Here is a 27009-nt window from a genome sequence, read left to right on the forward strand (position 1 = left end):
TTGGTTCAAAATTCTTCTGTCTCAGTACACAGTATTTTGAAGGGTTTACTAAGTACTATGTACCCTTCCCAGCAAAGGAGACAAGAAGGATTCGATACCCGTGTTCCTAGAATAAGGCTGCGTTTAGCCCACTATTGCTGGGAACATCTTTAATCAATATGGTTACATATCGGCTGAAGGGCTATGATGTAACTAGAGAAGTGTCCTGGAACATTGCTTACACAAACCTCTACTTCCTTCTAATAACAGGAGAGTCCTCTGTCTGAGGATAAGAGGACTGTAACTGCCCCTAAACTCTTGATGGGGTGTGGGTGGGGAAAGATAGGAATAAAGAGTAAACTTCTCTTTTGGCAAAAGCTGGACAGACAGCTGCTGAAAAATTTGATAGCAGTGCCAGTGGTGCAAGTCAACTGGAAAACAACATGACGGATGAAGTATAATGTCTCAGAATAGCAAAGTGTATTACACGTTTCAGGGGCAAATAAGTTGGCATTGTCCCTCAAAACCATGGATCAAATTAAACTGAACGAAATTCCATGAACACATGGAGTGCTGCCATTTCACTGTACCTCTCTGTCAAGCTCCTCGATCAGCGTAACATTTCCAAGGTTCTTGTCAACAGAAAAGTAGCGTCTTGATCCAGCTTCATAGGCCAGGCCGTATGTCACAGGATCTCCTTCTGGATCAGTTCCATTCAGAGTGTACACATGGGTACCTGAAAAATTGGCATTCAACAGCATTTCCCTGTGGTTACTTCGATCAGTGAATATTTCAGTGGTCTGCTCCTTAGAAACTTAGCTCCCCTGTGGCAAGAAAAGCTTTTGTGAATCAAACCCACTCACTGGGAAATATGGATAAGTAGATAGTTCAATAGCCCTGATTGCCACTTTTTAGCCTCCTGGTTAAACCGAGTTTATCGGTGCTGGTTTCTCTCACTTCAGGCCCTTTCCCGTGGAACCACACCTAGATCAATACTGCGCACATCATAGTGCTTACATAGATGACAAGCTCTTGACTAACTCTCAACCCAGGTGAGTCAGAAGTGATGCTGTTGTATGACTGGGTGACAATCTCAGCAGTACCAAAAGGCCCTCACACACCTCTGCTCTATGGGAACAACGAAACTGCAAACTAGCAGGCAGAGGATTCGGCAGCTGAAGGCAGTGCTCCCACAGGACTGGACCCAGGCTCTGAAGCTCAGGAGATGCAAGGACATTTGCAGACTTTTCCACTTTCAGAACTAATAGATGCAGAAGTCTTCTTTCCTACTTCGTTCCCCCTCATTAACTCCCTCTCATTAAATTCTCTACTTAACACACCCACTCATGCTCATACCAATGAATAAATTCTCTAAACTCATCAATGTATTTCTTTCACAAGCTGGGGAAAGAGAGATTGTTATTTCTATTTTTAAACATTTGAGAAGTTTGGTGCCAGTTTTTCCAGTAAACTGATTTTGTTTATCAGAAGTGATACTTCCTGGGGGAGTTATAACACCCACGTTTTCAAAACATGGTGAAGGTTTATTAGTATTATTTTTTTAAACTTACATGTCTGTCATTCTACTGTGCATCAATATTTCATCCAAATAACTTCAAGCACTTTACAAATATCAGTTAACTGAGCCTGAAATATAAACCACTGTTGTTGTTTCTTTCCAATCCACTGTGCCCTGAGTAAGTCACCTGAGATATCCAAGTTGCAGAGGTTTGGAGCAGAAACTCTGCTTTACATCTAACAAAGTTCTCTGCACTGGAAATACTGTAGCTAAGCGACTCATGGATTAGCAGTGAGTTTTGCTTGTGCATGGGACACAAAGATATGATGGAAGGATCCCTGCTAAGAAAGTTAGCATAAAGTTAAGGAAGAACACTGTTAAAGGGAACACAGAAGACTCCAGTTTTAAACTACTCTGGCCCTGAGTTTGAGATATTTTTAATTCTGTACTCAGAAGTCATAATCTTTTTCTCCTATCCTCTCTGCAGTGGAGTTTTTCACTGACCAGATCCATAAGCTTCTGTTTAACTCCAGAGCTTTGGCTGAGATCCTGCCCACAGCACTGACAGGTCAGCTTCTCAAATGTTTCCTCAGTTTTGCAATGCAACCTTTCGCTCCTCATTTGCGTATTCCTTGGCATACAAAATGTGAAGCAAACAGATCAGTGGGCTTAATGGACATGCAATGTCCAGGCATCAGCGGTGATACTTAGAAAACACGGCTGTCTTCTTTGCATAGCAAGAGATTATGCCAAGCCATGTGGGATCTGTGCTCACTTATGAGTAAACTCTCTTATGATAATTACCAGGGCGATATTTGGGCAACTTTATGCAGAAAAACGTTCACATTGCAAAAACCAATGGGCCCACAGGAGCACAAACAACAGACCCTGTTATGAGCTAGCTCAGCCAGCCAACAAATAGTCAAGATTTGCAAAACAGGTTCACAAAACTACAAAATACTTTCCACATTTTTCTTGGACTTTTCCCACAAAACAGAGTAGAAAATAACAACACATCTGTAACTGAGGTCCCCAAAAATTATTAGGGAAAGAAAATAAGCAGTATGATGAGACACTTCTCTGATTGTAACAGCTGAACTGTGTAAATGCAAAGAAATGCAAGGAGAGGAATAAACTGGGGCTGATATAAAATAGTGTCCTGAAAGGACATCTGCCTCATGATATAGCTGTCTACATAAGAGACAGAGATTTCAAGAGTGTTGAAGGATCTGCAGCACCAGCACTGACTACATTTATTCTTGTTTTTCAAAAGCTTTATCTTAAAATCACAGCTGGGGCCAAATGGACAATTCAGGTGTCAATTGCCAGCTCTTCACTGACATCATTATAAATACAGTGCTTCTCTTCAGCCTTTTTCGGTCATTACAAGTTTTTACTTCTTAGTTGCTTTTCTGCCCTCCCTTCTTCGCTTTTCCTTCCCCTTCCACTTTATATACCACTGGCTGTCCTGCCTGTTTCTAGCAGGTGTGGATGTCTGCAGCAGCCGCTGAGCAGCACTGCCTGTGCAGTGGAGAAACAGGACGGAGACCACAACTGGCATCTGGGGTCTCTCGGCGCCTGCGGGCAACAACCAGGCAGACAGTCTAGTGCTGTGACTGGGACTGCCCTGAACTACCAACATGGGTAGTACACAAACAGCAAACCGCTCCTCAGGGATCGCAGGGCATGTGCTAGAGAAGAACAGACTGGGAAAGTTCAGGTGAATACATTTGAACCTGGGCTTTTTCTTCCAATCTCACAAGTTTCTCTCCTACATTTTCCAGGAATTTTCTTACAAGGAAAACAGGTATTTTCTTGCTGCTGAATGTGAGAAGAAACATTGATATTGGTACAGACTGAGATTACTGAGGTTTCTGAGCAAGTAATGAAGGACATCATTGATCTTTACACTGGACTGTTTGCTTCCTAGCTAAAGCTGATACGTCTTCATTTTTCACAATACAGGACACTTGTGTGCCTTTTAAATTGGATTGTGGATCAAAATTTCTTTTCTAGCTCATTATAATTCCTAATTTTGTCTGAATTGTAATTTCACTGCACAATACTCTCCATATCATTAACACCCTGAGAACACTTCTGAGCACAGTGTTAATGCCAATTAAAAATCTCCTCTCAGTATGCTGCCTCCACTTGCTGAAAAGGAAATAAATGAAAAAAACAGCTAAAATCTTATCAGCAAGTACCAAGTAAACAGCCTCCCTCTGTCAGAAAGATAAGGGAATGGGAAAGTCTACCCAGGGATATGGCAAATGCTGTGTACAGGCCCCGGTAGGAAGAGCCAAATGCTCCCAGTAGCTGGGGGATGGTGCAACAGGCTGGGACAGGGACGTTCGGGGAGCTGCACGCTGCTCCCTGATACGGCTGCTTCCCAGGAGCCACTCCATTTTCCTATTCCATCTTAAAAGTCATTTGCTCTTTACTCCTGACACTCAGGCTGAATGGCTGTCCCATGATGCCACTGCTCCTTTTTACTTCATTTCTGACTTAAATTTATTCACGGCCAGCCTCTGTCCATGTGCTCTGGGGCTGCTTTTGCCCTCTCACTGAAGACACGCTCTCCCTCTCCACTGTGCAACACTCAACAATCAAATCCCCTCCCTGCCAAGTTAAACAAGCCAAGCACATTTTGGATTCATGCTCAGTCCCGTCCCGTCCGTCCCCCCCCCCCCCCCCCGCCCCCGCGTTGTCCTTTGCCACCACAGCTGACATCTGCTAACAAGATGCAGAGAGGGACATCCATGGCCATGCTCCCAGGACAGGACACCTCTGTTCCCAATGTCACAGCAAATACCATCTCGCCTGGGGTTACGCGCCTGCTCTCCACCTCTCTCAGCCAAAGGCCTCTTTCCACACCAGGAAAGGTGATGGACAGTTAACACACAGCCTACAGACGGCTGTTTTACACTGCAAGCACAGGGGAGCTCAGGCTCCTGGAGGACATGGACCCTACACATTGACTACCTCAAAAATGGCTCCTTTCCCATTCACCACCAGCTACCACTCCTTCCTGAGCATGCCCAGGTGACTCCTGCTCCCTCACTGCACACCAGCACACCGTGCTGGCTGGCAAAATGGAGACACAGCCGGCATTGGCAGCCCAAAAGCCATGGCTGCTACAGCAGCAGCTGAAACAGGCCCTGCAGCTGCAAGCCCCTGTGGCGGGGAGAGGGGGGTTTGTTGGCAAGCGCTCAGCCCAGGTCCCGAAACACCACCCCACCAACAGCAGCAATGTGTCCCCACGGCACCCACAGCAACCAGCTCCAAGGAGAAGCCATCTGAGGGCAATTTTCTGATGTATCTGCAGTTTCTGTTAGAAGCATAAAAACAAAAGTGAAGGCTGTGACACCTGTGAGTCCTCAGCGCGTCTCTGTGCAGTGCTCTGCTTTGCAGGGGGGCTCCATTTTGCACAGTGTTACCTCTGCTGCAGTGATGCAAAAGGCAGGCTGTGTTTAACAGTTTTGTTCTAGTAGCTCCTAGCTTTCCTAGGGGGTAGATTTTAGTTTTTGCAAAAAGTTGAATATTTTTGCACCTTAAAACAATTTATTCTTTCTGAAGTCATCTGAATGTGAGGTCTTGGTGCGTCTCTAGATTCCAAGACACAGCTTGGGCTAAATTGTCCATGACTGTGTCCTTTCTAGTCAGAAAGGAATTATAATTTAAAAGAGAAGCACATTAATTCTTTTACTCATATTTTTTGTGACACGGAGGGCTGGAAATAAATTGTGGGCAGAAAAAATTCCTTGCAGGTTCAGCTACTATGTCTGTGCTGGATGAAATACAGGAACACATACAGAGAGATGGCAGAACGCCAGGGTGGGATCGCTGAGCACTGAAGGACGGACCAGGAAACACATTAGCAGGGAGTCTCACCAGTTTGGGGAGCAGCAGGGTGACAGAAACAGAGAAGGGACAATGGATACCACAGAGCACAAGAGGGCTTTCCACAGCCAGCAGTGAATGATGGGAAGAGACGAGACCAGGAGCATGCAGGAACAACAGGGGAAGCTTGAAGGATGGAGGGACCTGAAGTGGTCAGTTAGCCAGCGGTAGGTAGCTGGCAGCTGTAGCTTTGATCAAAAAAGAACTGCCACTGCAAACTGGCTTTGAATAGGAGGGAGTGCATACCTGGGGGCATGGGGAAGAACAGAAAGGAAAAATGCAAGGATGAGAGGCATGCAAAGATCTCCAGATGCTTGGGCTTAAAGAGAATAATGAATTTAGGCCTTCTGAGTATGCTTCAATCCCTTTCTCTGCAGCTGTTCTCAGTCCCACTCTGTCCCCACTACGAGGGCTTACAGGGATTAACGAGGTAAGATGAAACAAACAACCTGAAATAGCATCCCACACATGCCTTAAGACCTTGATTAGGAGCACACGTACATTTTGTATGTACAAAGGCAACTCTTTGCAAAGCTAATCACCCACCTGCCCTGCCAAACAGCCACACAAACTGCAACTGCTATTTCAGTTTGTAACTTTTCCCATTCTTCTTAAATCTGGCACTGGAACGGGCTGCTGTTCTGGCCCTTCTTACCTCGAGGGGTCTCATGCTCTGCAGCAATAAATGGGATCTGGGAATCTGCAGACACTTTCAAGCTTTCACACAGAAATAGCATTTGCTGTTTTTATGATAACTTATGTCACAATGTACGTAACTTGGTAGATCACAACTATCTGTAAGCAAGCACAATTGCACAAAGGAAAAGAAGGTCAAGTTAAGGATGATATGAGCATGATAACGTGATATTCTTGAATTTGATGCGTTCGTGCAGCTGCAGCACTGCAATTTCTCTTTCTACAGTCACATAGAGAATCCATTGTTTCCTTTTGGTGCTCAAAAAGGTTGCGTGTCCCTTGCCTACAGATGCCTGGGAATATAACTAACACACACCACTTTGCCAACTGCTTGTAATCTCAGCGGGGCCAAAGGCTGTAAAATTCCTGGAGGTTTATTAAAGCTGTTGTTCATGGCATTGCTCAGATCAGACACTAGCTGCTGCCAAGAAAACCATCCTGCCTGTGACTCCAAATTTTATGTAAGCACAGGGGAGACCTAATGGCAACCTGCCCATTTTTGCAGCACCTAAGCCTGAGTGAAGTCATCCAGAATCAAACATACGGAAGTTTTAAGTCTCCTGTTTTGTCACTGATCATCCTGCTCAAACTGAAAGATGACTGCTGGAGTGTGGATGCTCAGGACTGCACATGGACACGAGAGACCAGATTCCTTCTCCTTCTTCTGGAGGAGATGGGGACAGAGGGATGAAGAGTACCCTGTGGTGCGAGACCCCTCACTGGGGCCACAGGAAAGGGCCAGCCTGGCAGCCATTTAGCACGGGCAGTGTGTGAGCCCTCACTGAGCTCTGGCATGAAGTTCTGACTGTGGCCTGATGTGAACACTGGTCTTCTTGCCCTGTGCAAAGCTGAATGCACACCTGGCACCGAAGCACCAAAGTGCCAGTGTCGTTTGTGTCCTCCTCTGGGAGCCTCCCTGCCAAATCATCCCAAGGAGTGTCTGAGCTGACGTGGGTGGTGGGTGGCAGCAGCAGCAGCATTGAGCAAACCCCAAGCAGCAACATCCCAAGAGAACCTCCCAAAGTGCTTTCAGAAGACCCTGCAATACTCACAGCTTTTAGTCAAGGTGTTCTGGGACTTAGCCCAAAGAAGCACTGGCAGCTGTGTGGCCAAGCTACCACATTTGGACTTCTCAAAAGTAAGCTCTTATCTCTCTTTCCCAAGGGTTTCTCTAGGCCCTTTGCAAAAGCCTAAACTCAACACCTCGTAACCTTTCACCTCAGAGGAATGCTTTTGGTGGCACCTTTGGAGCTTTAAGCCAGAAGCTGCTTCTTTCTTGTCTTTTAAAGCACATTTATACAGCAAATTGTAAGTACAAGCCAGCCAATGTAAACACATGTAAACACATTCTGGATGAAGCCAGCAGGCATGAGGCACAGCAGCACTGCAGACTGAGCAGCCTGAGCTTTGTCACTGGTGCAACCAAAGCATATACTCCCCAGGGACCTCTACGTACCTAGTTTGGTTGCTACTGTTACAAAAGCACATGCAAAAGCCCATCACATATTTGCCACTGTTCTTACTCAGGCTAGTTACAAGAACGCTAACAGGCTCTGAACCCTCACACTGCTGTTTTGCTGTCGAGGCAAAGCCACTCTCCTTTTTTTGCCTGCCTGAAGCCCCAGATCAGATGCACTGGGTCCCAGGGCTGGAAAATTACTGCTGTACTTTGCTGCTGCAGGGAGTGCTGTCATCTGAGAGACTGTGTGGCACTGCGGTCCTGACAGGAAGGACATTTTTGACTGTGTTGCGGCTCTGTGCCATCTTTAGCTCCCCATCCCCAGGCAGGTGGCTGGAGGCTCCCAGCAGTGGCAGGGAGAGGCTGATGCTCTGTAAAAGCCTGCGAGCTGGCACCACACCTGGGGATGAAAGTCTGATGGCAAGCGAGTGAGTTGTACTCCCTGCAGTTTGAGGGGTGGAGTTGATGAGTTGAGATGAGTTAACACCATCCCAAACAAACTGAGTCAGGCTCCCATTTTGTGGCTATCTGGCATTACAAGCCTTATCTACACTATTAGACAAGTGATTAGCCTGTGGCTAATCTTACTCCATCAACCAGTAGAGCTGTCCAGATCACCAAGGCTGAGCAAGTGCGGCTTCCATGTGAATCCAGGCAGAAATACAGCAAAAATCGCAGCTCCTTGGTCTGCCTCTGGCTTCTGCAAGTGCATTACTGTTGCCCTTCAGCTGAGGTTTCCACTTAAGCTTGACCAAGCTTATAGCAAATCCCCGCTGCATCATAAGCAAGCTCTTTTTAAGTTCATCGGCTAGATGCGTCACATCTACGCTATGTGCCACCTTCTCCCCCTCCTCTTCTCTGGTTGAGCAGGCAAAGGAGAAGTCACTGCTTCCCAATCACCCTCTCCCCACTCCCTAGCATGCCGGTGTGGGTCTTGGCTGGCATTAACACCATTGGGCCAGAAATGGAGAAAACCCCAGGCAGCTGCTTCCCAAAGCAGTGAGTGCCCCTGCTCACATTTAGGAAGGCAAAGGTGGCAGCATTGGTCTTCTCGAGGAGGCTGTGCCCTGCGGATCCTTCTCTCACCCTCGCCTCCCCCAGCTCCCTAAGCCCTGGGAGGGGAGGGTTTGGGTGCACCCCTCCGCACAGCCATCTCTCCCCTCTATGCACGAGGCAGCTAATAAATGGGTGCTCTGGTACTTAACATGCAATAGCTAAATGGTTTTCTGATTTAGCCTGTAAAAGCTACAGACAAACAGGAGCAAATCCTAAACAAAACCTCACTGCAATGTTTGAAGAAAAGGTGGTGTTCATCACTGTAATATATTTGACATAAAATTTTTTAAATATTAGGAAATTGTTCTTCCCCTGTGGAAAATATTGATTATAAATCACCTTTTTGTTCTTACTTATTTTTTCTTAATGCAACTACAGTTAAAAGAAGCATAAATAGACGTGCCTCAAAATGCTGAAAGCTGAAAAATGTATCAATTTTTGAATTTTCAATAAAACAAAGCTAAACCTTTTTTAAAAAACATCAGTTATTTAGACAAAGCAATTTTCACTCCAAGTAGAAACATTTTCTACCATTTGTACCCTAAACATGAAAAATGTGATAACTGTTTAAAGAAAATCATGCTTCTGTTACTTTTCAATGTACAGCGTGCTTTTACCAAGGCTGATAAAATTACCAGCAACTAGGCTTTCTTCTCATAAGCATTTACAGAATTGGTAAGAAGTCCCTCACCACCATGAATTTCTTCCTGACCCCAAAGGTCTGTGCTCTGATGCTGCGAATAGAGTGGTGGACCAAGAAAAGGGGAACGAAAATTCATGTTTTAAATTATAGCTACAGTTCAAACATGTCATTTTAATTTGAGGCCAATTAAAAGCTTGAGAGAAAAACATGTAAGACCACAGTATATAACAACAACCTACAACAAAATATACGTTGCTAATCAAAAGAGCAAGCAGCTCCAGTTTCACAATTTAAACATACTAATTTTAATACTGACCAACAGGTGTGTCCTCCGAAAGGCTGAGAAGTGCCATGTTCCCATTTGTGCTTCTGGCTCCATTATCAAAGAAATAGGGAGCATAATTTGCCTGAACTGCAATTAAAACAAAACAGAAGCCAAAGAAAAGCATTTTGTAGGTGGCAGCTATTTGGCTTTGTTACCTGACTCTCAGTAAACATGAGCTGTTTGGGGAATACTATGAGTGCATAACATACCCAGTTGCTGCAATGGACTTTCAGAACTGTATCTGTATGGATATTTTTAATAAAATTCCTTCTACATGCCACGGTGCCAGTATTCACACAGCAGCAAATAGAGAGAGTATATGGGAAAAAAAAACCCCTCACAACAGAAACAAATCAAGTAGCAGGATCTCTTTAAAAAATCTCAATCAGTTCCAGACAGCTTCATTGCAAAATTAACCTTTTCAGCTTGCAATGACTGTACACGTCTCCCCTACTCTACACATGCAAGTCTGAAACTTTCCCAGTGCTTCGGTACCTTACCCAGTATTCTAAGCACATTCTGTCTTAAAATTATGCCTACTGCATGAGCAATTAAGCCATAATTAAATAGTTACTTACTTGCTGCCAGACAACAGCAAACAAAGTTAAAAAAAAAAAAACAAGAAACAACAAATTAGTTGTCATTCTACTAACTGACTGTTAGAGATTCAAAATAGCCCATTTGAAACAAAACTCCATATATATAAACACAGAGGGTAACATTTGCACAGGGATCAGTTGCCAAGGAAAATATTTCAGGACAACATTAGCACATCAGTAAGGATTACTACAGGATTTAAGGTTATGCTTGTATCCTCCTATATTTTTACTTAACAAAGTGATTATTGTACTCACCCAGGCAAACGTGCACCAAACTGAGAAAGAAGGAGGGGGTGAAATGCTTTACATGCTTCATCCCACTGAAGAAAGGGCCAATTTCTTCTCTGTTTCAAGGGTTTGGTTTTTTTTTTGTTTTTTTTTTTTCTGAAAGTTCCAGGTAAGTATTCTTCAGACTGCTGTAGTGGAGAAATGTGCAAGAGGCAGTAACAGATGCTAAGATGTTAAGCGGATGACACGTCTTAATTTCTGAGGAATTTAAAGAAGCTCCTTCCTACCACCTAATTAGACCAATTACTTTGCAGGGAGCTGTGGGACTCATTTCTGAGACAAGATTTGGAGGAATCAGTGTAACTCGCATAGATTCTGCTGTTAGTACTGCATTTGTGCTGTCCAAACACACAAGTCAAAGAGAAGGTAAAGTGGAAAGTTGTTTTCTTTCTGAACTCTATCTTTAATTCTCTAAGCCAGTCCTCTATTTTTGAGAGCTAAAAGAAATTTCTCTTTATTTTAGCCTTGGTAATCTCGAGAAACTACAAAGGAAGAAAATCTAACATTAGCAACAAACAGTGAACGTGATTGTTACTATTTTAAAGGAAATAATCACATTTATGATACCAAAAAATACACAAAATTGCATACTAGAAGGAAGAAGTCAAAATGTTCTTTTCATGAGCTGGCCTGATCATTTAATTCTTAAACTGCATGAATTTCTTAAAGCATCTTTTACATTCAACAGGAAAATTTTAACCAACATACTAAAAAGTGTGTTTAACCACCAACAAAAAAAAGTTAACAAAGTAGCTTTTTTTCATTGCTTGTTTTGGTTTTCTGCACATAAAAGGTGCTAGCACAAATTTAAAATATGTATCATCCAATTAATTATAGGGTTAAAAACCCAGCCACTCTGGGAAGTTGTTCACAGCCAAAACTTTTGGCTGCTTAAAAGGAAGCTCATCAGCGGTAATACTTAGCTTCCAATCAAGGAGATGTTTACACAGTGGCTTAGCTCTTTGAACTTGACCTGAGGCAAAGGCTTGCCCTTTAAGGATGTGTTAATGGTGTTTTCTGGCTTTTAATTAACAGCCTCCGTTAAAGAAATGTCTAAGAAATTAATCAGTCAGAGTTCTCCACTGCAATGCTTTAAAATGTGTCAGAAGCTACACTTTCTTCCCGGCAGACGCCCCTGAGGCCGGTGCCGGTGAGATGGCTGCCGCCGCCAGTGCCCCGGCGCCTGTCCCCGCAGGCCGGGCCCCGCTGCTGTGGCAGAGCTCGCTGCAGGAGGACCCGCTGGCGCTGCCAGCCCCTCGGGGCCTTCTCACGGGGGCCTCGGGGCCTTCTCACGGCCGGAGGCCCTGCCTGCTACAGCAGCGCCCCTGGGCCATGCGGAGTGCGTGGCTCCCATGTAAGGCTGCGGGCCGCTGCGTGTCCCGCAGGGCCCGGCTGGGCCGCGGGCAGGCAACCGCCACGCCCGCCAGAACAGGCCCGGAAAGCAAGTGCAGAGCCAGGAAGCAGCTTCAGACTGGGCAACAGCGGGGATTTTTGGCTCCCTAATTCATCCATGTGTTTTATCATTATTTGCTAAGGTTTTGGAAGAGAGGAAATAAGTGTTCCCTAGACATAACCCTACAGACAGAGTCTCCCTTCCCAGCACCTGCCTGCGGGGTGCAGAGCTAAAGGTGGGCCATGCTCCCGGGCTAGCTTTCATCCCACACACAGGGGAGGGACAGGCTGGGCAATTTCTATGTATTTTTCCTACAGAGGGAGCTGGCAGTTAGATCCTGATGCGTATTTGTACCATACCTTACCCATCAGCTGCTGAAACTGCAGGGTGAACGAATGATGGAGGCGGCCGTGGGAGAGAAGTCTTTGCTGCAGACGTAATGCTGTGATGCTCCTGTGCTGCGGACAGGGCATTTCTGCACCTTCAGATTCCCCTGGACCTATGGTGCTGCTGGGAGGACACCTGTGCCTGCAGAACAAATCAACTGTAAGGCTCCCAGAAGGGTAGAAGTAAAACTCTTGTGCACAATATTAACAAAACTCACCATCGATTGTGGAACTTGCCAGAGAATGGTACAGAGAGCAAAAGCCTAAAAAGGCTCCAAAACACATTAGACAAATTAATGAAGATTAGGTTCATCGGTGACTAGCAAATGTGATGATACAGATGCAAACCCTGGCTCAGTAAGGCACTAAATTCCCACCTGCCAGAAGCTTAAAAGTTAAACTAGGGGAAGGCTCTTTGTCACCTTGATCTTTTTCTAACCGTCTCCTACAAGACCAGACCTTTGGTGTGACTGCGTATGACTATTGTTGTAGAGCCGTGTTTGCAATGGCTCCATGTCGAACCAACGTGTGACTTCAGCAGTAGCCTGTAAAGCTCAGGGGAAACTGCAGCAGGCAACTAAGAAAAACAAATGTATTTTTAGTGCATTTAAATTCACAATATGAGGATCCAAAGCTGAAAATTGTGTGGGAGGGGATGCACGCATAGAAGATGGATATAGATGTAATCCCTGTTACAGATTTAACCATGCCACCACTGTCAACAGTAATATTAAACCACTGATAAAATCACAGAAATGCACCTGCGTGGTGCCCAAAAGGAAACATAAATAGCACCTAAATGTCCTCAGCTGCCTCCTCAATCCGGAACTAACAACACACTTTTTTTCTGCAGAGTATTTTCCTAGAAAAAGTGATGGAGAGCTCTTGTCAAAGTTAATAGCTGTCTGTTCCCCTGGTTGCACCCCCTGGGGATCTAAATCTCTAGGGCCTGCATCTCCAAGGAAGCAAAATGTCTCACTCCTCCTGAATTTCAATGAGTTTGAGCTGTTAATCCCCTTAGCATTTGAAAACCTAGCCAATATGCGTCTATGCACACTCAGATACATACCTAACACAGCAACACTCTGACAGAGTACTTTTTTCTGTCAGAAAATATGCTTTGATCAAAGCTAATACAGCTCATGGAGCCAGGCTGATTTTGATGAATTTTCTCCTTGGGAAGAAAAGGGGCAGGAGCGGGTTTCAGGAGAGCAATATATTCTGCCCCAACAGTTTTATGGAATGGAAAGATCCCTCTCTCTATGTAGAAGAAACTTTCTATTTCATATATTTTTAGCATATCAAGTAGCAAGAAACACAAAAGAAGAATAAAATATACCCATCTGATCTGAACCAGTTCATTTCCCAGGGTGTTCTGTTTGTTTACTATTCGGTATGAAAACAAATCTAGAAAGATCCAATATTTTCCAAACAAAAGTTCTGGGTTTGGGGTCACTGATTAGCAATATCTACTAGAGTTTGTTAGACAACCTGAATTTTTATGAAATAAAAGTTCAAATGTTGAAGGATGCTACAGTAATGCAATGAATATTTTTGCAGACTTCACCCCTTCTGACCGCAGCTTGGGTGTACCGGTACCGGTGCAGCATGGTTGTAACTGCTGGTTTGTGCATTGTGAAGCCCCCTGGGATGCCCTGAGCCATGGAGGCTTCTGTTTCCCCAGCACAAACCCATACCCCAAACCAAAACCAGAACCTTCCAGGGCATGGGGCCAGATGCAAAACTAACCACACACAAGTCCCTGCCAGCTCCTGCCCTCTTACCTCCCTGAGCCTTCAAGAATCTTGGAAAAACCTGGGCCCCAACATGCTTACCTTTCTTAGCCCTAAACCCCAATTTAAGCCTAAGACTAGCAGTCTTCCTTAACCAAGTATGGCTGACAAGAAATGGGCTTCCAGCAGTACTGAGAGCTGCCCTTTTTCTCCTTCCAGTCCCTGAATATGGGAATCACGGGCCCCACCAAGACAGCCGTTCTTGAGCCCAATCCCAAAGCCCAACCTACAATGTAGGCCAGACTAGAACTGGCAACAGATGCTAACACTAAAATGGCACATAAAATGCCACAAGACCACAATACCAATATGAGTTCAGGGTTTCCTCTCTTGGGGGGTGGGAGGAGGCCTGTTTATAGCCAGCAATGAGCAAGAGCCCCTCTTCGGTCACTAGCATCCCAGCTGGCACTCACTGCCACCTGCGCTGGAAGTGTGAGCAGAGAGGGCAAAGGCTGAGCTGGCACAGAGATAAATGGCTCTTTCCACATTGTGGGTGGCCCTTCCACCTCAGGGCAATCACATTAGAGCTGCCTACCTGGGGAAATGCCTGCTTGGCATATAAATGTGAGATTTGCATGAGCTGCATTTCAATCAGTTTTCGGATGCTTACATGCATTCGCAATTTAAAAATAGAGAGAAAAATAAACAAATAACAGATTGTCTTCCACTGTCCTGCTTTGCTTTGCTTTATATTAACTATGTATAGTCTTCAATTCTGGGTGCATATGACATTAAGCATGACCTTGGAGAGGAATATTCAGCATTTTTTTGTGTGTGCATTTGTGCGTGTAAATAAATTCAACATAAAAAGCACTACACGCTTTATATAAACCTCAGCATGTGCAGAAAGAGTCCAAATTACACTCTGGCCTTCCCTCTCTAAATCACATGCTTCACATGGGGCTGTGGGGGTTACTGTTGAAACCTGGAGGCATTCTGCATAGAGCAATTCACTCAGAATTGCTCGATGCAATAGCCACGAAGGAGAGAAGTGGACCCTCAGCCATTTTCAAGACCTTTCTCAAAACTCTCCCTATTCTCACATCTTCAAATGTGATAGGGAAGTTGTTATTTAGCTTTGAAAGTGAAGGAAGGGGAGCAGGGTGGCCCTGTGACATACACCACAGGTAAGACAGAGACCCTAGGAGCCCTGAGTTTGACACAGCTGTAACCACAGCTGGGCTGTTCCTTGCACACTGAAGGGTCAGTTCACTAACAAGTCCCACAGCATGGCACGAGCAAGAATTGTCCAAGCTGTTCTCCAAACATCTTAACAGCAGCAGGACATGCTAAGGTAAAGTAAATGTAACAAATACACTAGTTGCTTGGATGTTTGCTTTCTGGCTGGGACCTGGAGGGGGTCATAGTGCTCTTTGTTTCAGCAGGGCTGAGTCAGTATAAGCAGGGAGTTCGAAGTTAAATGCGCAGTTCCCACCACAAACAAACCAAAACACTCTCACCTGTCCAAACCACATCATTCCTCCTCCTCAAAATCTCCCCCCAAAGGACTGAGAGATAATTTATACTGGGGCATGTCATCACTCTCCACCAACTTCCATTACTACAGAGTACAAATGATGGCAAAAATCCAGGAACAACTGTTGATGACCAGTTCAGGTGACTGTTTTTGGTGGTGAAGAATTTTACACAAGCTATCCTTTGCATTTTCCTAGCACAGCACCATAGCTTCTGTCTGGCTGCTGAGAGAAACTATGGGAAGTGCTGGGGGATCCGCAGGAACCTGAGCCAGTCTGATGGCAGGTGAGAAGACCCTAAAGTCCCTCAGATATCTTCATTATCCGTTACTATCTATGTTTTGAATTACCAACTATAAGATGAAAGAAGACTCACAATACCATTGCACACTAGGAACAGCAAGAGAGAAACACTCCCATGTTTTTGGTGGTTAGATCTAATCAGAGATGCGTGCTTGAGCCGTTGGCCATGGTCACCAAACTCTGATCCTCCCTGTTGCCGGAACAAATATGCTGCCTCCTGTATAAGAGTTTATGCGTCTCTCCACAGCCCACTCCCATCACTTGGGATATGCAAATTTGTTAAAATGACTTGGAATTTTTTATAGTCCTGCAAGATTCAAATGCAAGCCAATAAACACCTCTTTCTCCCTCTCACTGTGTTATTCTCTTGTTATTAATTGAATGAGTTTCACACTTCTACATTTGAAAGGAAAATTATCTCATTGTTACAGTTCTGACTCACGAGGGTCTAAGTTCAGTTTTCATCTCTACCACAGTCAGTCTATAAATAATCAGCCCAAGATCATTAAATTCACATTAAAGTCATCAAAAGATAGTGATGTGATCATTAATGATCTTGGTCAAATTTATAGGCCTCCCTCAGCTCAGTAATAGAAAGCTGAAAGCAATACTGTACTGTTTGGTTTGAGGAGTTTAAAGAACAAGTTGTAACTCAGCTGTCTACAAACCCTTTTTTATATTGCAGCTCCACTGAGCAGCTCTGCTAAACTTCAGCAGTATACAGGAGAATGGTAAAACCCTGGATAGAATAATAGAATCATAGAATAGTTTGGGTTGGAAGGGACCTTTAAAGGTCCTGCAATGAGCAGGGACATCTTCAACTAGATCAGGTTGCTCAGAGCCCCATCCAGCCTGTCCTTGAATGTTTCCGGGGATGGGGCATCTACCACCTCTCTGGGCAACCTGTGCCAGTGCTTCACTACCCTCATGGTAAAAAATTTCTTCCTTATATCTAGTCTGATAAAACACATACCATGAAGAAAGCTGGTAGCTCAACTGATTTAGGAAGATACTCCCCAGAAAACAGAAGAAAAACATTCCTCATTCATGGAAAGGAAAGCCAAGATTTAGAGAGGTGACTACAAGCATCTGACCACAAGCATTATGTCAACTTGAACCCCCCTGAAGTGTCCTAAATTGGATAACAAGAACGGAAGCACCCAACATGGCTGGCTGCTTTTGAAATTCTGGGACAAAGTTTCGTCAAACAAATAATTAAAGCTTGCACACAAACTGCAGTTTCTTCAGGCAAGATGTAGCACATTATCTTCCTCCTTGACGCAGAAAATCTTGGCAAAAGCCATGTAACCAGAATGCTTAATTTCCATTCAAGAGCTAGGTTTTCTGGTACTTGGTTACTTCTCAGTGTCGGAAGGCAATGTTTTTGGTTTGGCTTATTCATCATTTTTAAGAATTGCATACATTTTTAGACTGTACGTGATCTACTTTTGCTCCCTTGTGTGTCGTGAATGAGCGGTTAGGTCGCTTAAATAAGCACTGTCAAAGATATTTCCAAATAGTGATTTTTACAGAAGTTTATAAAAGGGTGATTTAACAAAGTTCGATGGCAAGGTTCACTCTATTACTTATTACATGAATAGAATATATTTAGAGAGAGAGAAAGAGAGGGAGAGAACGGGAGATTGAGATAGAAGGAAATACAAGGGGGGATAAAGGAGGCCTTTCCATTGAGTCACGAGGTTCAGAATGGACCCCCTTGCTTTCTAAGCACCTTCTCAGAGAGGAGCCTAGTTGCAGCTGGTCTCAGACTTGGTCAACGGTTTATGGCTAAGGATTATATGTATTTAGCAGCAACTTAAGGTTTGTTCACAGTAAGGAGAGAATCACAAGAATTTAGCAGTAACTAATCATTGGTTACTCTAGCATCTACGAAGTGACTAAATAAAGGTTACTACAATATTTGTATCGATACACACACACACAATCACACAATAGGCCTAATAAAGGTACCTCTTAAAATTCCTCGTGAGTTTAATATGCACAGATAAAGGCACCCATCAAAAATTCTCCTCGAGTTCAGTGAATACTCACTTCAAATGGTTGTCTCAACAGGCAAAGATTGAGCCTCAAGGAGTGAAGGGTGCCGGAGGTCAGCCCAGGTCCTGTTACCAGGCCTCCGTATGCAAACTTAAGAGTTCTCAGCTCTGCGAGGCATCGCACTCAGAGAGAGGTACTGGTGCAGCCCGCTGCGGTCCAGAAGAGCTCCAAGGGTTTCCCGTGGTACCGCTGTTTATAGGGTTGTGAGATGATTGACTTTAGGCATCAGTAAATTTCCATTCTGGCCACAGCTCCAGTTGGTAATTGCTGAGTTCTCATCAATCTCAGCAATATAGGTATGATCCTCCTGTACTGATCCACCCAAGTTACGATCCACAATGATATGATCCCAAGCTGTCAAGGGGTGACTAGTTATGCCAGGTGAGATCAAGGCATTCTTCTTCCCCAGCTCAGCCATGCAAGACTGACTAGTACGACCAAGGGGCGCCTAATCACCAGACTCATTGCTCAAAGGCCAAGCATTGACAGGAGTCCCTGTGATCGTAAAGTGGTGCAGAGGAAGGGGGACACACGCACCACCACACTTGTGTCTATAAATAAATTGGAGAGCTTATAAATTAAGACTCACGTGTTAAAATTAGCAACTTTTTTCTTGGGCTTTGGCAAAGTATCTTAATTATTAGGATCAGTAAAAAATTTCCATTCATAATAAGTTTTTCTAATACAGAAATCAGTTTTTGACCTTAAATATTTTAATCTTTTTTCTTTGGAAAATGTTCATATTGCAGTAAAACCATATTCCGATTTGAAGTATTTTCATTTTTTACATAAATATTGTGCTTAATATTATTCCACAGAGAAACTGAAAATTTCAGGGGGAACGCAAAGATAGATTCCCTCCAGCCCTCCCCAGGGAGAACAACTCTGTTTTCCATCCTGCTGGATGGACTTTTACTGGCAGAACCCCCTGCTCCAGCCATTTGTGAGGAGTGGGTATGCTCTTTGTTGCAATGGAAGCAGAGGAGGAAAGAGAGAAGGGGGTAACTTTGTTGGGAATAAGTAGGAAAGCCAGAGAAATCCAGATCACAAACCCTCTCCCAGCTCTGCAGTCTGCTGTTTGTATCGCACGTTTCACGCTGCACATACCCTCCCCTCCCACCTCACAGCCTGATCTCCTATTTGATCCAGAGCAAAGCTAGTCTCTGTCATCCTTTGGGATGCACCTTTTTTCTCTTGGCAAGCACCTTCCCCATTGCCCCTCTGATGAAGTACTGTCACAGCCTGGACGCACCTGGTCAAGCACGATTATGGAGAAACCTCTGGCAGCGAGGGTGGAGGCGCAGGAGGAGCTGCAGAGGTGTCACACCAACTTCCCTTCCACAGGCACGCCGTTCCCAGCCCAGGCACTCGTGGCTCTCTTATCAGCACTGTACCCAGCTCTCCGTAACTCAAGAAAGCTTCATACTGTCAGACACTGATGAAGGATTACTGAATAACAGAAAGAAAATACAACCCTGAACAATCATAATTCTTCTGCCCCCAACCATTTTGGAGTAGTCCCGTTGCTGAACATGGGATATGTACTCACATCTCTAGGTAGATGTAACATCCTCATGCTAAGTTTTAAATTTCTTTCAGGTTATTTTCTTGTATCCCATACACACTTGACATACAAAGCAATAAATATAGCAAGAAACTTCTCATATTTTCCAAATGGATAGCAAGGCTTTCTAAGAGAGCAGGTACACAACCATATCCATACACAATCTCATACTTGTGAAAATGCACTTTATAATCATGACCAAATCTGAGGGTGAGAGCTTTTTTAAAAAATGAACCAAAACTGGAAGTCTACCTGCAGTAAAAATACTTACCTGTGTTCGCTCCCACTGCCATGAAAAGATAGAAGGAAGTCAGAAGTCTTGTTCCAGTAACTGCTAGCGAAGTGTTATTGTGAGGTTGCAAGACAAACCTTGAAGGAAGAAATACTCACTTAATTGTTCAAGCATGCACAGACCGAGACCAAATTATGGAGGTATGTAAGGTCAGTATTTCATAAGGCACAAAAGAATGTCAGATTTTCCTCTCAACTTCTTAAATGGCCTGATATAGTTGAGTGAGACCAGAATCTTCTCTTGCTGGGGGAGTATTTTAAATCCCAAACTCCACACATATATCTAAATGAAACCAATTTTCATTCTCTGTGGGCCCCAGTTTACTGGTCTTCTGCTAGCATTTCTGCTAGGCACAAACTGTGAGACATGACTCAGTGTACTGCATCAGGAACCAATAAAAGTTACCCAGGTAGCAGAGCAAACACGCCAAGGTAACCGTCTAGGAACAGGAAGTATCCAGGGCTTTGTAGGACAAAGTGGTCTTAAAAACTGAATAACACCATTCTGTGTCATCAGACAGCTCTGTTATTTCGTATACCACAATACATTTAATGCCATGCTACAGTTCTATACAACGCTGTCATGAGGGGACCACAGCCATGATGTCCTTGTCTCCAAAGGAATTAAGAAATGACAATGGGAGGAAAATAGAGGGAAAGCAGACACCAAACATCTAGCAATTTTAGCATTTCCAGAGTGACTTTCAAACAGATGTCAAAGTGCTTCCCAGCAAACTGTGTTTTTTTTTTTCCAGATAGGTAAAGAGACAGTGCTTTCATCCCCTCAGAAAAAAATGCTAGTCTGCAAAACAAAAATCTCAGAGCACTTGCCTGCATGATTTATCATGAGTTATTGTCATTCACTGTGGGTGGCAGTAGAGATGGTTTGGGGAATTCCTGGGAAAAAGAAGTAACTCCCCCAGTGCTTTGCCTCAGATATGGCTCCTCCTCATTGTGGCCTGCCAAAGAGTGTTTTACAGTGTTTGCAAAAAAGGCGTTGCAGGTAACTGGGGAAAGGAGAACATTTGCCACAGCTGCTAAGTAATTAAAGTTCCTGCTAAGCCATTTTACTACCTTAGAGGCTTTTAAAGACCACTGCAAAATCCACTTACAATTCAGTTACCTTGCTTCTTTGGAAGCTACATATCACTCTCCTCATTTTGTTTTGACAGGGATAGAAAAAGAACAAATAGTCCCTAGAATATCCAGGTATATTTAGATAGCCTACATTCACTTCGGCAGCATGATCTCTGATGGATGTGGTGCCGTGGAGCATGACACAGATCTGTGTGAAGGATGCCATTTAGCAGCAGATAGTCCAAGTTATTTATGGAAGAACTAGTGTTGTTCATTGTTTTGCCTGTAAAAATTGTACATATAACTCAGAGTTGGGGTGCGAATAACGAATGAATCAAGATTTTATAGTTTACTCGGTGTGGCTGAGAAAAATAACAAGACTTGTCAAGGCAGAGCAAGGAAATGCTTGTGTTCTCCCCACAAATCTTCTGGCTGGCGGGCATGCCATGGACATCACTGTATAGATGCCCTGCTTACGAGGCAGTAATATGACTTGTTGAACCAGGGGATGTATGAAAATTAAACATGCTCCTTTCACTGCCATGTATAACCAAATTCAGCTCTTCAGTACAGGAATGGCATGAATGCAAAGACTACAGGTGAGCTAAAGCCCTTGCTAGAGATCAGCTCTAGACCACACCAGCACTTCAGCCACAGGGGCTGGCGCAGTCCCTGGATTTTACTCAGGTAAATGCATGGCACTGTGGTTGCAGATGGGTCTTCTATGACCTCTCTTGTTGGGAATGCAGGTGTGTGCCTTAACCATTCTTGGAAGGGAATCCCACAACTCGGCAACTCTCAAACTGGACTAAATGATGAGGTACTTACCTTGTTAGGATCTGGGAGATCCAACTGGCCAGGGCATACCTCGGCCTTTGCCTTTTGATTGCTGTAACAAGAGGAAATCTGTGTATCCAGGCAGCCTTACACCAAAGCATTGGTGTCCTTAACCTAGAAAGCAAGGCAAATTTCAACAAATTTTCCATCTATAAAAAGAGGCCTAAATACTCAGCTTTGAGGTAATTTACCTTACCTTAGAAACACGTGGGACTATCACTCTGTTCCCACATACACATTCCAGCAACTATCTAGCCTTTGCCGGGAGAGATTTCTACAGTCAATAGTCCTGTATGTATGTAAACAAGTAGTTTAACCTGGCTAGAGCCCAGAGGTTCACTCTTCATGCCTACTAGCTCTACCTATGAACACTGTGCTCTTACTGTCTCCTCCCAAACCTACAAGTACTTTATTTCAAAGTACTGTGCTTATTTGAAATTTTTTTACAACAATCTGTCAATAAAATAAATCAATAGAACTATATAGCAAGAATCTCAACAATAGATGTTAATTTGAGGAATGAATAAAATATCTATGAACAGACTTCCACATCTGGTAACTGAGATTACATGATCCAAAGTTATTGCAGAGAAGGCTGAAATACAAGTTAAATGACAGAAAAATCCCTACTTATACTGTGACTTTAAGATGATTATACGGTGCCTTGAAACAGAGATGCTCAAATCCTGTAACTGAAACTGTTCTTGTACAAAAATAACATCTGGAAACAACAAATGCAATGCAGCACCATTTTATACCACGTCTTTTTGACAATGTGCACTCCAGTCAGTCTCAGGGACAGAAATTCATGGAGTCAAATTAAAGTAATTCAGCACAAGGAGAAAAACTTGAGGGAATTCAGACAGCAGAAGAATTTCTCTGAGATAAGATCCCACACATACAAAGAATGGGTGGGGAACCATCATGCCAAGAGACAAAAGATGACTTTTCTAGTCAGTGAGAACAGTCAAGGAGGAAGACTTGACATCAAAAACTGTAAAATCATGTCTAGGAAGAGAAGAAAGCATGGAAAGAAAGTTGGAGAAGGAAGTAGAAAGTTTTGTTCAATAGACAGGAAAAGGTACAAAGCAAATTTTATAATAAAATTACAAAGAGCAGGTTGACTTCACTTCTCAGACTTAAAGATCTGTTTTCGAAACTGTTGAGTCTTGACTTAAATTGGTGGAAATCTAGAGGAGTTCCTTTCAAAGATCATCAAAGGTGGAGCTTACGAGGTTAAGGTCAACCATGCACACAGTGTTTTGCTACACATAACTTCAGCTCAGATTTTTTTTTTAATTTCTCTTTTCATCAACCACGCACCTGAAGATTTTTGCAGAAGAAAGCAGCAGTATTGGAATATATTTAACCAAGTCAAAGGATAACGCTCAATTGTTTAACCTTGGCACATTCAAACAACTTCAAGATAAGAGCCTAGTGACAATTGCCATCATTTATTGTTTCCGAAGTAATGAAAAGTTAACAACTGGAAAGCCAGTGAGTTAAACGAACGCTTTAAAGAGGGACTTGCAGACACTGCTGCATTATCTCATCTCATTCAGAATCTTGTTTTCAACCATCTTACTGTTTATCTGATAGCATTTGTAAACAGATGGACTTCTTCACACTTTTTCTGTATGAAAACATCTTTCTTCCCAGGCATATTGATGTCTTGGGGAAAATTCTGGGATGCAAACAGGTTTTAGCATTGCTCAGTGAACACGCCACACAGCTGGCACTGACTGTGATGCAGGGCTCTGCAACAATGCAAACAGGAAATTTTATCTTGAGAACCCACCTAGCAAAGACAGCATCTTCCAGTGCACTTCAGTTTTGGGAGCCAATTTTAAGAGCATGCTACAGAGATTTGATTTTCAGAGACCAGGCAAGCTGTATTGGCTACAGACAAACCAAATGGTGCCTCAGGAATATGTCTTTTTTCCTCCCTAAGGTTGGGATCAGTGCTGATGACCAAATATCATAGAAACCAGCAGAATACCACTCTTCTTCAGTGATCTAAGTGCCATCTTGCCTGTCAGGTGAGGGAAGCCCTGCTGCTGTTTAGCTTTTGGACTTGGAAATCCTATTAGCCAGGATACATTAGTTGCTTTGACTGCACTACACTTATCACAAATGTACATGCACATTAATATATTTAAGAGATTGTACAAGTGCCTAGTGGGCAGTTAATCACAACCATCTATTGAACAGGCATTTTTGGGTGCACTGAACTTTTGAATGCTTGGGCTCCAATGCCTCCTATATAAGGTTTAAATCATCACCTGTGAACACCTGTGCTGTACTGCCAGCAGGGACCAAACAGCCCTTGAACTAACATCCTGGATGCAGTTTGAGCCTCTGACAGAAACTGGGCTTGGTATGACAGCTTCTTATGACTACAGAGACTTTTGTGATTGTGTCAGGCTGCAGAAGACAGACAAGTCATGTTCAGTTGAGGATCTCTCATAGGCACATAGTGACGTGATTTCTCTGATAATGCTTTCAGAGGCTGACTAGATGGCATTGTGAACATAAGGTGCTTATCCTACAGCAAATCTCTGGCCTTAGCCACTCCCTTGTGGAGCGTCAGACTGAAAACGTGGAATTAAACCCCCTCTACCTGAAGATATTCAGTCAGTGCATCTGAAACATGCAAACAAATGTTGGCACAATGGTTGAATGATGACTTGGACAAATCCATATCCAGACGCTGAACTTTTCTAGCAGAGACTCCCACCATTGAGACATTGAAAACAGAAGTTATTTTGGGGAATTCTTTCTGTGCTGATAGCCCTGCTCTAAGATCAAAAGACAAAGCATGATGAGACAGTTGTGTGTTCAGAAACAATGCAGGTCATCCAATGGCTGCATAAGTCTTATAATACTGAAGGGCTACTGGGAACCAGAGACATAGGTGGGTTGGAGTCAACACCCTTGCTCATGTCATTTAATGTAGGACTAGGGAGATCTCTTTGCTCCCCACCAGCAATTAAAAAATACTTGATGAGTCCTGCAGAGAAATTAGCTGTGATGAAGACAACTGCTCACATCTAGTAAGAACTGGTTGATCTGAGGCAAAAAAAGACGACTGATGTGTAAGGAGGTTTTCCCCTCACCTTCAACCTACAAGAGAGGAAAGCCTTTGCTAAGCTTTGGACAAATTCTTCTCAGAACAAACTTCAGTAAAAAGTGTATATGAACCCGGTGCATTCATCATCTGACAATACTTTGCTAAAGCTACTAATGAGGGTTTAGTTAGCAACAATGTTGGACGAAGTAGAATCAGGCAACAGATCTCCAGACTTGATCCAATGAACACTGAAGTAACCAGGAGTCTTCCACTCAGTTTTGGCAAGAGTTATAAGAATATATAAGCCTACAGCAGGAATTATTTATCCCTCTACTTTTATGTTTCACCTGAGTTTATTATTTATTATTTGAGATGATATTGTCCATATAGGATTTTTGTTTTCCTTGGCAAATGCGATCACAAGAAGTTGCCATTGTAGTCCATACTTTGGATGAACAGAACTTCTCCAGAGCTAAAATCCTGAATTCTTCAACTATACCCAGGCCCTTGCATCAGTTGTGGGCCACACATTCTAGAGGGCTGAAAAGCCAACAGCAAAATCTCCCATTACACCTTTTGGGATCATATTTTGTGTAAAGAACACACAATTTTATTTCTTCTACTACCCACTTTGAAAGAAGAGATCCCAAAACCTGCCTCTGCCCCTACACTCCCTGTCAGCTGGGATCATTTCTCCTGTGCTCCTGACAATTCACAGTCATAGTGCCAAATAAGACAGACTGATTTGGTGTTAGCTGGTGGTATTAAGTTCTAAACAAAGCGAGGGGCCACCTGGCTCACTTAGTTGACAAGGTCAGACCAGGATCCAACATCTGTTCTGGCAGGCATAGAGATACTTCAGAAACATCTTTATTGGAACTTGAAGGCTGTGCAATTTTCCTGCTTGACAGCCGAATGCACAGAAAAACACAAGATACAAACAAATGCATTTGTCAGCTTGGACAAGCTAAATTTACTACTTTACATAAGCATACAGCTTGCGTACTTTGAAAAGCCACTAAGCAAATATGTTTCTCCTCAGGTAATGCCAAACAAATATACATAGAAATTAAAGGAAAACAAAAGGAAGAAGAGATGCCTGTAAGTGAAGCGATAATCAGATGGTAGCTCTGTTCTACCACATGGGGAAAATGACCTGGTACATAAGAGTCGAAGTCTGTTGAGGAATCACCTTCAGAAGCTGACACATGACATCCTGATACCTCTACACGAGGCAAAAAAAGCATGTTTGGGCAGCAGTCACAATCCATGCTGAAATAATTTGAGGATTCCTGCTTTAGTTTGTTCAGTCAAGACCAGGACCTCGCACAAGTAATGTTTTTAACTTGAATAGCCCTCAACCTTAGGTTGAGGCCAGACTGGGAAAATGAGTGAGTAAAAATACTCAAGTGCATTGGATGATGTCCCTGCATCCCTCCAGAGACCCAGAGTATTTCTCTAATTGTGATAATGGTCTTTGGGGCTTATGTTTTTACTATCAGAGAGAACATTTTGCCTGAAGGAGGATCAGAGAGTGCAGAGCACACTGGTTGGAGGGTGTGGGGCGAAGAGAAAAATCATACAGCATTTTTCAGATATAAAAGAAATGGGTTTAAGCTCACATTAGAGAACAGAATCTTCATACATGTTAGCAGTGCTTTATACAGAGCTGTAAACACACATGGCCATATTTCACAGAGTAAAACCCTGCTGCAAACACATTTAATGCCAAAAATGTTTTTTATCGTTGTCATTTGTATTCTACAGATTCCTTCTGTGAGCTACAAAAGACAAAATAGAAAGAAAATATGTTTGCCCAGTGATCAGCAGCAGAGCAATCAAACACAGCTCCTTCACCAACCTCCTGACTTGAATCTTGCGAGAACGACTGGCAGCTCTTTTATCCTTGATATAAAAATGCTATGCATGGTCAGCTCTTCAAAAATATGAAGCTGAGAGTCAGATCTATCTAATCTCAAAACCAATAAGAAAATAAAGTAATAACAAGCACATACAAGACCCAGAAATGGGTTTGATTACTCGGTACAATAGAAACATTGCCAATAAGAGAGCATGGCCATATGCAAGTGCCCATAAACTTAACCCTTGGGAACTGCATTTGCCTGTGTGGGTTACAACAGGCCTCCGACTTCCCATTCAACTCCCCCAAATTCTGAAAGGCACCGAGACCATTTCTATTGTATGGAAAATTATGTTAAAGAGAAACACCAGTACTATCAGTACTGAGGGAAAAATTACTACTTGCAATCTGCAATTTGCCCAACAGCAGGAAAGCTT

General features: G+C 43.4%; 1 protein-coding gene across 1 annotated transcript in view; it reads right to left on the minus strand.

Annotated features, from left to right (window-relative positions):
• Positions 1 to 27009, minus strand: part of CDHR1 (cadherin related family member 1) — an 87577-nt gene that overhangs the window by 38558 nt on the left and 22010 nt on the right. The window contains exons 7-14 of the mRNA XM_009465932.2: positions 21633 to 21755; positions 19708 to 19805; positions 19125 to 19321; positions 17867 to 18061; positions 12222 to 12385; positions 10432 to 10592; positions 9569 to 9664; positions 570 to 715 (exon numbers count right to left, since the gene is read on the minus strand). Of these exons, the coding sequence (XP_009464207.1) occupies positions 570 to 715; positions 9569 to 9664; positions 10432 to 10492 (303 nt within the window). The 5' untranslated portion in view covers positions 10493 to 10592; positions 12222 to 12385; positions 17867 to 18061; ... (1 more) ...; positions 19708 to 19805; positions 21633 to 21755. The remainder of the gene's footprint in view (positions 1 to 569; positions 716 to 9568; positions 9665 to 10431; positions 10593 to 12221; positions 12386 to 17866; positions 18062 to 19124; positions 19322 to 19707; positions 19806 to 21632; positions 21756 to 27009) is intronic.

This window comes from Nipponia nippon, unplaced genomic scaffold (assembly GCF_047370975.1).
Source record: "Nipponia nippon isolate SJK-2023a ecotype South Korea unplaced genomic scaffold, ASM4737097v1 scaffold_3, whole genome shotgun sequence".
Taxonomy (NCBI): domain Eukaryota; kingdom Metazoa; phylum Chordata; class Aves; order Pelecaniformes; family Threskiornithidae; genus Nipponia; species Nipponia nippon.